This window comes from Calliopsis andreniformis, chromosome 12, assembly GCF_051401765.1.
Source record: "Calliopsis andreniformis isolate RMS-2024a chromosome 12, iyCalAndr_principal, whole genome shotgun sequence".
Classification (NCBI taxonomy): Eukaryota; Metazoa; Arthropoda; class Insecta; order Hymenoptera; family Andrenidae; genus Calliopsis; species Calliopsis andreniformis.
In genome coordinates, this window is record NC_135073.1 from 19,732,630 (window position 1) to 19,744,422 (window position 11,793).

The following is an 11,793-nucleotide window of genomic DNA, read 5'->3' on the forward strand; positions in this document are numbered from 1 at the left end:
GAGCGCGTGCAGTCGCTAGCCGAGGCCTATACTTGTCCGTCGAAGGATATTGGTTCTCGAATCGCGGTACTGTACCCCCCGAGATCGTAGAACGAAAGAGAAGGAAAGTACGCGTTGGCTCCCCTTGGCGCGTTCTCTCGCGGGTCGACGCTCGTTCCTCGGTTCGTAGGTTCGATCGGTCGATCGATCGCGCGCGCGCGTTCGCGAGTACCGCGCGTGATTCCTGAGCTCTCGATCCGCGATAGCCTACAGGTTGCCTCTTCGGACGTGTCTGCGCGAACGGGGCAGAGACGGGACGCTACGAGACGAGACGAGACGCGACGAGACGAGACGAGACGAGACGAGACGAGACGAGACGAGACGAGACGAGACAGCGGACGGGACGGAACGGGCTGGGAAGAAGGGACGAAGGGACGAAGGGACGGAACGAAGCGATTCGTTGGGTCGGGGACGCCAGAGACCGTCGATCTGCGGACTGCAGACAACTCCATTATTATCCAGGCTTTGAGGGCCGACAGAAAACGTCGAGGAGGGTTGTCAGGTCCTGGCGGCTGCACTGCGCCTCTCCCACCACCTCTGATTCGGTGAGAGTTCGGCAAGGGTGACACCCACCCCTCGAAAAAAGCCCTTCGGGGGGTGAGTTTCCGACTGTCGACGTCGTCCGCTACCGGCTACGCTCACTCAACTGTCGGACTGTCGGCATTGCGGTTCCTACGATCGAACTCGTGCTTTGACAGCTGACTGGCCGCTTACTTCGTTTCTCCTTCGGGATTGTGTCATTTTGGACGTCTTCCTTCCTCTCCATGGAATTCCCCAGCAACCGTTCTAGACGATGATTTAAACGCTCGTGACCAAACGTGAATGCACAACGCTTTCAAGTGTGCACCCTCGACGAGATTTCGAGAGCAGATCGACGTCCAATTGAAAACGCTTCGACGCTTATTTACTATGTGCGCGACCTTGCCCACGAAAAATATCGTGTGATGTTCGTTACCGAAACGCGTGGGTGACGATTGGTGTATGGTTCTTGACCACGATCCCGCTATCACCTGGACACAGCGAGCTGAACGCGATCGCGAAGAAAAAATGAGGCACTGGGTGATCATCGGTGCCTTGGCGGTGGCCTTCCATGCATCCCTCGCTGAAATCACTAGGAACAAGAATCGCGGCAGAGGATCCATGTGGTGGTAAGTGGTCCAGTATCATAGTTCTTAAGCTCGAATCACCGTAAACAGCATTTTGGCGAGTAACCAGAAGTTTGCATACTTACGTACGAGAAAAAGAAATCGTAGATTTTCGCAATCGTGATCATCCGCGACCACCGCCGCGTGAAATCGAATTAACCTTTGAGAGTTAATTACGCTACGGTACGAGACGCGTTAACACCTGTCTCCGGCCTTGCGTGGTGGCAACAGTGGCAGCGACATTCGCGCGCCGCGCGCGGCTTCTTATTAATCCATTAATCATAGATCTCAGCCCATACGTTTCGACTCGCCAATGATTTCTCGTGGGTACAAGAAAACGGCTGGATGGATATTAGATAATGGCTAACTTCATTAGTCGGGTAATAAATAATGATCGCGGTACGATCTAGTGTGCGCGCTCGCGCGCGCGCGCACTACCGCTCGTGTCGTTTACAACCGAAAGAGATAGTCGCGGAAATATCCACGCGACGATAAACTACCAGCGATAAATCAACGGTCAGGCTCGGTCGCTTTTCCAGCCGCGCGTTGATTTAAGACACGACCACGCGGCGCAGATAATTATTACCTACGAATTAATTAATCTAATGTGTCGGTAAATCTTTGTAGACGCCGCCGCGCCGTGCCGCGCCGCGCCGCGCCGCACCGCCGCACGTCAGATAACCTGCTTCGGATTTCGAAGTCGGGAATAGTAATTTATCGTGGCTCTCTCGGCGAAAGGTAGATTGACTTTTCGCCGAGGGTACGTCGTAGATCGATAGTCGTGATCCCCAAATACATATCGCGAATCAATCGGCAATATATTCGTCGGTAATAGGGAATTACTTATCGCGTTAACGAACAGGTCCGATATGGGAGATCCCCTGGGTGGTCCCTGCCTATAGACTATCTCAGCTTGTCTGAACGCCAGCATCGCATCCGTCGAAAAGTAGAACCGTCGCGACTCCTTCAGCAGCTTCGCGTCCGAAACTAGCTTCCACTTGAATAGATTTATCGTGCGCGAATCACGACGCGCCAGGGTCGCAGGTGAAGGGTCACAGAAGTTGGTCGATCAGGTGAAAGAGATGCGTGATTCGAAAAAAATGTGGAGCGGTCGAGCGAGAAGCGCGCTACGAGCTGGGAACCGAATTCTATTTGTTCCCTTCGCCTCCAGCACGTAACGCTTTTACGAGCCGTGCATCGTGATTCAGTTTATTTACACGCTGCGCCACGCCGCGCCGCGCCGTGCCGCGCCGCCCCCGCTGCCGAAAGAGTGTCAACGAGAAGTTTCGGTCGTAGCTGTCAGGCTTTTCGCGGTGGCCCTGTGCGTCCGGGTTCTCGTCTGTCTCTGCTAGCTGTCAAGAAAGTCGTTGACGACGGATCGTCGACGGGGACACGACGACAGTGATTAGCTGTTTATTAAGCAGACTGACGATTGATCCAATCCCTGCCCATGCCAACCACAGGCTCTATGTATTTCTTCTACATCAACCAGAACGTTACAGCTTACATATGTAGGTAACGTAATCGCTGGATCTTCAATTCCTGAGAATGGAGCTGCGTTCGGGCAAAAAAAATAATTGAAATCTTTTTAGAAGCTTGGAAAAAGTATTTCTTTGATTTTGGTCGCGAGACTTTGAAGCGGTCGTGGTCTTGGGCGCGAAACACGTTGCCCCAAAGTTTGCACGTTCTTCCCACGAAGGGACGCGAGCAGAACGCACTTAAACGTTTTTCTGCGCGACGCTCGATCGATCGAGACGCGAATTCTTTCGCAGGCTGAACTCGCGCGGCAGCTTGATTTATATATACCCGGCCACCGTTGACCGAAACAGTTGAACCAGTTTCGTCTTTCGAACTAATCCTTCTTCGTGCTCCTCTCCTTTCTCTCCCATTGCCTCTCTCTTTACACGAGCGCGCACACACGCGCACAGACCCTCCTTCTTTCCTCTCTTCTTTTCTTCCTCGCTGTTTCGAGCGTTCAAAGCATGTCGTTTTTACGCGTAAACCAAATTAGCGTCGACCGAATGCAAGAGAAATGCCAATCGGCGGGTTGCGATTGAGAAATGCGATCGGTTCACCTTTGCGTATCGTCGATTTTTCCCTTTTCCGCCCACTTGCTCCCCGGAAGGGGATCTTTTGGATAACGACACTATACCTTCTTTTCGCAGGGGAATCGCGAAGGCAGGAGAACCGAACAACTTTTTGCCAATGTCACCCGCATCCTTGCACATGGATCCAACAGTGTACGCAACCTTGAGGAGAAAACAAAGGAGGCTGGCCAGGGAAAACCCAGGAGTACTGATGGCCGTGGCCAGGGGGGCGAACCAAGCAATCGCAGAGTGCCAGCACCAGTTTCGCAATCGTCGATGGAACTGCTCCACCAAGAATTTTCTCCGTGGGAAAAATCTTTTCGGGAAAATTGTCGACAGGGGTGAGCACTAGCTTTTCTTTCCTTTCGCTCGTACAATTGATCTGAACAATAGATATTCCTGACGGAAGTCTTTCTCCGAGAATGTCAGGGCACGAGAACAGAGCTATCACTACTCTGGAATTGTAGCTGTCCGAAATGATCGAAATTCGTGATAAAACATACATAACGGACACATAATGCGAACTCGTTTCGCGTTCTAAAAAACGACCCATTGTCTACGGCCGTTTCTCCATCAACCGGTATATTCCTCCGGTATATAGGGATTTACGGGAGCCTTCAGAGAGAGGTGGAGAATGCAACCGTGGATATTGTAAATGACGAATCTGTCGATGTCGATAGGCGCAACAACTTTACGGAACCCTGTCCATTCATCGCGCACAGATCACATCGATATAGGTCGTTGTCTTTCTGAATCGCGATAAGTCATCGATTATCGAGACGATCCTCGAGAACTAGCTATACAACCTGCTCGAGTTTCAGCGCGGTAATATCGTTAGCGATCGATTCGTGAAGCACCGGAGAATAAGTAATCCTTCGACTGCATAATTAAAGCTCGTCTAATTGGATTACCGTTAGTTAGTTGTACACAATAATTTCTCGTTGCGCAAATCGGTCACGGATGCGAGGAGTCCAAACTTGGAAGATTGTTGACGATACGATACTTGTAATCGTAAGTAGAGTGCACGTCAGAACGAGTTTTTCGCTAATCGCGACAAGAATAGGCGCTAGCCAGTGCCCAGACGGGAAGGTTATTCGAAAACGACGGGACGCGACGCGACGCGACGCGACGCGATGCGTCGACAGGGTGTCGATGACGAGGGAGGGTTGGAGCGTGGGGAGAGGAGGCGAGGATCAGGAACGAGAGGCACGAGGGGATCGAAAGGGGCGTGCCCTTGGTCCGAAGGCCTCGGGCACGTGCCCTCACCGACCAGATGTATGTTTTGCAACCTGATAATGGACCTTCTCGTACCAGTTCTGGCTCCCCTGCGGCTCTTTTAGATCTCGTCGAGGCGATTGTAAGCCGAGCTTTTTCGCTCAACCCGCTCCCGCCCCATCGCGTCCAGTGTCCCCATATGGCCACTTATCGCAGTAGTAAAACCGAAAAAAAGAAAGGGATACAAAATTGCGAAGAGGGAAAGCACCCTCCTCTTTCTCTCTCTTGTATACGACTGACACGCTCTTCTTTCAGTCTTTCTTCTTATCTGCTTACTCGATCGATCAAATCTTCCGCATATATATTAGACTGTCTCACCTAATGGCTTATCTGGGTCCGTTTCGATCGAGAAATCATGAAAGAAACGAGTCGTTTCACAGTCGAAAGTTCCAATCGTTTTCGACAGTTTAAGAATAAAGTAGATACTATAATCGTTTCGTCCCTCGACCAGATTGTTCGTCGGTGTACATACATAGTCAGGACTGTCTCGCTCGAACACGGAGGACCAGTTTCTCTATCCGTCTCTTTCGTCCCCTTTTCGATGCGTATCTTTTGTCTTGGAACCGATGCTGGAGATTAGATCTGTACGATGCACGGTTCGCGCACGAGCAGGGGAAGCACAGATCTTTATCGTCGATCCGTAATGCTCGCACGCACTCGTCGTATTTGGAGATCGAGAAGGGGATCTCGCAGACTGGTTGTGTCGTGCGCCAACCTAAACGGTCGTTTCCGGATTATGCGCGGTTGCACGATTACACGATTACACCCGACGCCGCGCCACGCTGCGCCACGCTGCGCCGCATCGTGTTCTTTTTCTTCCTTTCTTCTTTCTATGTCTTCCCTTTCCCTTTCCGCTTCCCTTTCACGCTCTCTCTTCTTTCAATCCTGTCCGATCGTTAATCCAGGTGATCATGTACCAACAACATTCATCTATTTTTATCTTTTGCTTGGCAATATTATTAGTATTAGATCGAGTGCAATTAGAAGTTTGATTTTATATCGGGTGAAACGAAATGTTACTCTTGACACAGAACCGATGAAACAGAAAGGAGGAACGGAGAACTCAGCAGAGGCACTATGTGTACGTATATGTACAAGTATAAGTATCTCACGCGTGTCCCATCTACAGGAGAAGCTGACGATACTTTTGAAGGCGTTTGTACTCGATATTATAGCTGGCAGTGAGTAGGTTTGCGGCCTGTAATCATTTCGCCGCCAAGAGCCACCTACCGCATCGGTGTCTACCCTCACTTTCGTTCGCTCTTCTCTTTCCGTTCATCTGGCAAGCTCCTCTCTGTTCATCGGGCACCGTTTCGGGCCACGACTGCGGGCACTCGCGTGAAAGCCGAGCCGAGTCGAGCCGAGCTGCGCAGCCTAATTGCTCGGTAAACTGCGAATCTCGCGTTTTCCCTCGATTTTACGGACTTCTTCATTCGACCCGTTCGGTACAATATCTCTCGTTTTTCTTCGATCAGCAAAATAAACATTCCAGAAGAAGTAAGTGTCGTCGGTTTGAAATATTCACAGGGTTTATTTCTCGATCGTAACATGGATCGATTCGTCCAGTGGGAATGTTTACGATACCGTTCGCGTGGTAAGTGCCATTCATAAAAGATGGACGAACCGCGATGTACAGATAGTACGTGTTTTTATGTTTCTACCTACCGACTGAAAAAACCGTGTTTCTTTTTTCTACTTCGCGGAAATCGCTTAGCTGAAAAAACAGGTTCGCACCGCGGCGCGGCACGTGCAAGACGCAGGGAGACAGAGTATGTATGTTGCGCTTTCTCTCTTCTGTCTTTCGTGAATGACGGCTAGTCGCGTACCATTGTCGACAGTTTTTACGATCTGAGTTTTTTCCCACGGTGGCGTGGAACGGGAACCGGCAGATCGAAGACGAGAGTTCTTTTCACGCATTAGAAAGCGGTGCCGTTATCATTTTCGTAATGCGTGCACATAAATAAACAAATAGATTGAATCGATAGCGAAGCAACGTGGCGCGGGTCGCGTCTTATACGGAGACCCGTTTGTGGTTTTTGCGACGGCGTTACGCCGCCATAAATCGCAGCCTATGATGGGCTACATGTGTCGACGGCACGCCACGGTTTCTTGCTAAAACGTGAGCCGAGAGCCAATGGACCTGGCCCCCGTCCATCGGTTCAACCGTGATTTTTACATCTTGTTCGCTTCCACGGCGAACAGAGTCCGAGTTCCCGCGAGAGAGAGCGTGGCCTATATGGTGGTCGCGTTTTCGCACCCCTCATCCCGCATCCGCCTTTGCATTCTACCGACGAAGAGGCCAGTCGATGCAGTTTTTCGAAGATCGACGTCGATCGCCATCGATCGCCGCACAATGATCCATCTTAACGACCTCTCGTTTCCTTCGGCGACGCTCGCCTTGCCCGAGATCATTTCCTCTGATCTTATCTTATTCGGCGTCGCGATGTCGCCCCACTCACCCTTGATGCTTGTGAGACGATAGCGATGCGACTGAAACGCATTCCACTTTGCGGTCACCAGGCGGCAAATTTCGCTCCCGTCGGTCCTCCTCGCAAAACTCGGTTCGCGAGCACACTTGCCATTTCGCGTCTCCGTCTTCCAAACGACCAACCAACCAACCTTTTTTTCCGGCCCGAACAGGTACACGACGATCCTGACGATCTACGCTGGACAAGCGAGTCAGGAATTTCCATCGATGCGACCGGCTGTTTGCCTTGCGGCAACGAGAATCCAACCTCCACCTTGCTCGTACTATTTGCACGAGTCGATAAAGCGAACGTCAAACCGTTTATCGCGCACGCGGAAAGTCGAGAGGACAAAGGTGTGTGGTCGAAGCGCGAGAACAAACAACGCCCCTCGGGATTATCGAGGCTTGCTTTCTTCTTTTTAATTTTTCTCTTCGCTTCGATAACGATTTTTCGCTTCGAGGACGCCTGAATCCAGCCCGTCTTATCTCGACCGTTCAGCTGTTTGACGATCATAAAATCTTCGGCGAAAAGGATCGTAGGGTCCGGCTTGCTTCAAAGTCGCGACGATCATCGGACTCTCGTTCCGAGTAACCGAGATGATTTCATCGGTCGGTCGCTCCTTTTCGCGAGAAAAACTCTCATCGTATCGTCCGTATAATTCTCTCGGCATGCCAGTCCCCAAATGATGACGAATAATATCTGGAACCGATGAAATTTCGTGGCGACAGGTCGGGGATCCGAAGCGGTAACAGGGTGGAACGGTGTAAATCTCTCCTCTCCCTTCGTCCAAACACGAGTCTTCCCTCTCAGTCGGCTCCGAAAGCTGGAAAGCACTTGCTCCCGTCGACCGCTTTTGGCCTCCGGCTCGCCTCCGGTCTTCGCCTTGGACAGGGATTAGGGAAAATCGCTTCTTTTCTCCTTTCTTTCCTCGTTTCGCCGTGAAGACTCCCTGTCCGTTTTACACAAGGAGCGCGTTAACGCGAGCAGGGCCCGCCAGGAACGAAGAGTGGCAGCTCCGTGTGGAAAACACTCGTGACGAATCTCGAATCTCCGTTCGTAATTCGACGCGGTCGATTATCTCTACCTCGTCACTTTCCTTTCTCCAACTACCAACACCCGTTTGACGTCTCATTTTCTACCGACTCTTTTCCCGCTTTCGGGCCTCGTCCAGTAGGTACGAATTACGGCATTTCGACCAGCGAGTTGATGCTTTTCCCTACGTAGGATTGCTAGCCTATTCTTTGGTTACAATTGAGAAAACATTCCTTTAGAAAGCATACTGGTAGACGTCCCGTTATCTACGAAACGATAAAGGTGGCAATTTGCGAAACAGTGGTCCTTTTTTCTGGTGGCTCGCAATACGTAGCGCTTGGCAGGTCGCAAAGGTGCCGGGAGGCACCTGTGTCTTATGCAGATAAAGTCGGGGTGGCTCTCGGGGTGGCTCTCGGGTCAGCCCACTCAGGGTTAAGGTCGTGCTCCTCTCTTATTCTCGGTCCTTACGGTCTTCTTCGTTTCTCTTTCGGTTCTCGAGGCGCATCCTACTCCATTGCACGCCGCCTTGCACGCCGCCTTGCACGTTCGTTCCACACCTGCGCAGCGGAAAGATCGCGCAGGTAGTCCACGGCGAAGAATTGAGACGTTGGCTGACGTTGCCGCTCGCTCGCCTCCCACGTTACCGAGCGCCGTAAAAGTTTTGTCCACTCGATCGAGAAAACGAGAACCAATGTCCCGAGGTTCCGAGCAACTGATGATCCTCTACTAACGATATATTAAGAATACGTAGCTCTATCTATATACGATTACGTATAGGCGTAGACGATTGAGAGAAGCGTGTGATTCTAATTACAGGATGCAGAGAGACCGCCTTCATCTACGCTATCACGAGCGCAGCAGTGACTCACAGCATCGCGAGAGCGTGCAGCGAGGGCAGCATCCAGTCGTGCTCCTGCGACTACACGCACCAATCGCGCGCGTCATCGTCGGTGCGCGACTGGGAATGGGGTGGTTGTTCGGACAACATCGGCTACGGATTCAAGTTCTCTCGCGAATTCGTCGATACCGGCGAACGCGGGCGGAACTTGCGCGAGAAGATGAATCTGCACAACAACGAGGCTGGCAGAGCGGTAAGTCTCCGAGACTTAAGCGAGAGAGATAGAGAGAGAGATAGAGAGAGAGTGAGGGAGACGGACGAGCTCAGGTTTCGATTGTTTCAGCACGTGTCGTCGGAGATGAGACAAGAGTGCAAGTGCCACGGTATGTCCGGCTCCTGCACGGTGAAAACCTGCTGGATGAGGCTGCCGAACTTCCGGGTGGTCGGCGACAACCTGAAAGATCGTTTCGACGGCGCGTCGAGGGTAATGGTGAGCAACTCGGATCGAGTTCGCGGGAACGGGAACGCGATCGTGAGCAACTCGGCGAGCAACTCGGTGCACGGGCACAGAGAGGGGCTGGGCCGCCGCCACCGATACAACTTCCAGCTGAAACCGTACAATCCGGAGCACAAGCCACCCGGGCCGAAGGATCTGGTCTATTTGGAACCCTCCCCACCGTTTTGCGAGAAAAATCCAAAGCTGGGCATCCTTGGGACTCATGGCCGGCAGTGCAACGACACGAGCATCGGAGTCGACGGCTGCGACTTGATGTGCTGCGGCAGGGGCTACAAGACGCAAGAGGTGACGGTTGTCGAGAGATGCGCGTGCACCTTCCACTGGTGCTGCGAGGTCAAGTGTCAACTCTGCAGAATCAAGAAAACGATACACACGTGCCTCTAGGCCATGTCCGCTCTTCTCCCTCTCCCTCGAAACAGACTACCTCCTTCCTGGCGAAGGACGTTTTCGTAGTCTCTCGTTATCTTTGAGATTTCGTTCGAGACAAGGTGGTCCAGGTGATCCTACCGCGAAACGTTGCGATCCTCCTCGCTCGAGCAGGAAGCTTCTCGTCTCCCAGTATTACGTGAACCCAATCGATTCCGCGTACGTATTCGTTGCAACGTACCTGCCACGGACGCGTACTAAAGACTGAAACGTTGAGAACCGTTGGAATCTTATCGTACCTATTCGAAAACCAAGAAGGGGTGAAAATGCGAGAACATCGTTACGCTGTATAATACACGCGCGAAACCCCTTCATTTCTATCGCGACTAGACGTCTTCTCGCAGAATGTGCGCTCTTGCCTATTACATTCTACTCGTTATTTATTTCGGTCCCTTGGATCGCGTACTTGTATATACGCATAGATTATGATTATTATATTATATAAATATACAAATGTATAAATATATATGTATATTTTTTAGTACCGCGTTAAGAATCTTCGTTGTACATACACGGCGCTCGCCAGACGAAAGGCTCCGTAGCTAAACGTAGAGCGGCTAAATTATTTTTGTACGTCCTTCCCTCCCTCACTCTCTTTCCCTCTCGCCCCCCTTTCGCCCCCCTTTCGCCCCCCTTTCGCCCCCCTTTCGCCCCATCTTTCTCGCTGCCCCTTCCTACACCCGGACGTTCGCTCCGATTCGCGCTATCTCGTAGGCTTAGGGAAACCAGTAGCCCAGTGTTAGATACTCGACTCTTTTTTTTCTCGAGAAAACGGTGATTACGGTACTTTCTACGCACACGACGAAACATTTGCGATCGTTTCTTGTAATTTATAAAGACGAACGTAGGTATACAAAGAAGAAATAAAGACGCATTTGAATCTAGAAGAGGAAGAACGAGTTATTTCCCGAATTTCCCGAATTTCCCGAATTTCCCGAAGAGGTGCAGTTCCCCTGGAGGCAAAACCGTGACTGGTTCGGTTGTGTGGTCACGGTGCATCGCGCGAGGACCTATATCCCCCCGCGAAATATAGCCGACTGGTTCTCCACAGCTGGACGACTTCATAATTCCTCTCGAGGCGAATATCGTGGGAGGCCCGTGCCCCGAAGAAGACTGGTTCGACTCTCCTTCCTCCTCTCCATCGCCCTCTCCATCGCCCTCTCGATCGCCCTCTCCATCGCCCTCTCCATCGCCCTCGTCCCTTTCCTCTGCGTCGGCTGTGCTCGCTCCCCCGCGGCCGTTTCCCATCGCGTTCCTTCCTCCTACGTTTCTACCTTGTTTCGTTTCTCCTTGGCCGCGCGCTGCACGCGATGATAACGAACGAAGGAATCCCGCAGGAATCTCTGTACGGGATAAAAGGATCCTGACCGCATACGAACAGGCATCGCGCTAATGGTTCCGACACTCCCGCTCCCCCCGTGCCCCTTCCTCCACCCTTTCTCTTTTTTCCTCTGCTCGGTTGCCTCCGCTCCTGTCCTCGTTTCTTCTCTCCTAACGATCGGTATTTCCACTCGTAAGCACATTCCGAGAGTCGGGTGCGCGTCGATCGAGCTCGCGGTCGAGCTCGCGATCGAGCTCGCGATCGATTCTCCCCCGTGCCAGCGAGCATCGCGCTCTCGATGGAATTAGGTGGCACTAGGAAGGGCGCGGGGCAGCTTGACCGCGATACTAAAACAAATTCCTGGTGCGCGAGGGGCTCCCACCGCGCGCGTCCCGGCAGACAAGAATCTCGGCCAGCCGGGCCACTTCTCACGGCGGCTTCTTTGATCTCGCCCGACCACCCCCTCGTCTCCATCATGGTCACCGCCTCCCTCAGGAGCTCGGCTTTTTACCCGCTACTCCTCTCACTCCCCCCGCTCGTCCTCGTCAGCTGGTTCCGAGGAGCCGTAGACAGGACGGGTCCTCGGCAGCCGGCGAGAGATATGCGCCGCGCCGCGCCGCGCCGCGCCGCGCCACGCCACGGATT

General features: G+C 52.3%; 1 protein-coding gene across 1 annotated transcript; it reads left to right on the top strand.

The window, feature by feature from the left end:
* Window positions 1-1,086: 1,086 nt before the first annotated feature.
* On the top strand, window positions 1,087-9,915 carry Wg (Wnt family member 1 wingless). The gene is made up of 4 exons (XM_076389280.1): window positions 1,087-1,187; window positions 3,350-3,612; window positions 8,863-9,137; window positions 9,228-9,915. Exons 1-4 carry the CDS (start codon window positions 1,087-1,089, stop codon window positions 9,783-9,785), a joined length of 1,197 nt encoding a protein of 398 aa, XP_076245395.1. The 3' UTR covers window positions 9,786-9,915.
* Window positions 9,916-11,793: the final 1,878 nt, after the last annotated feature.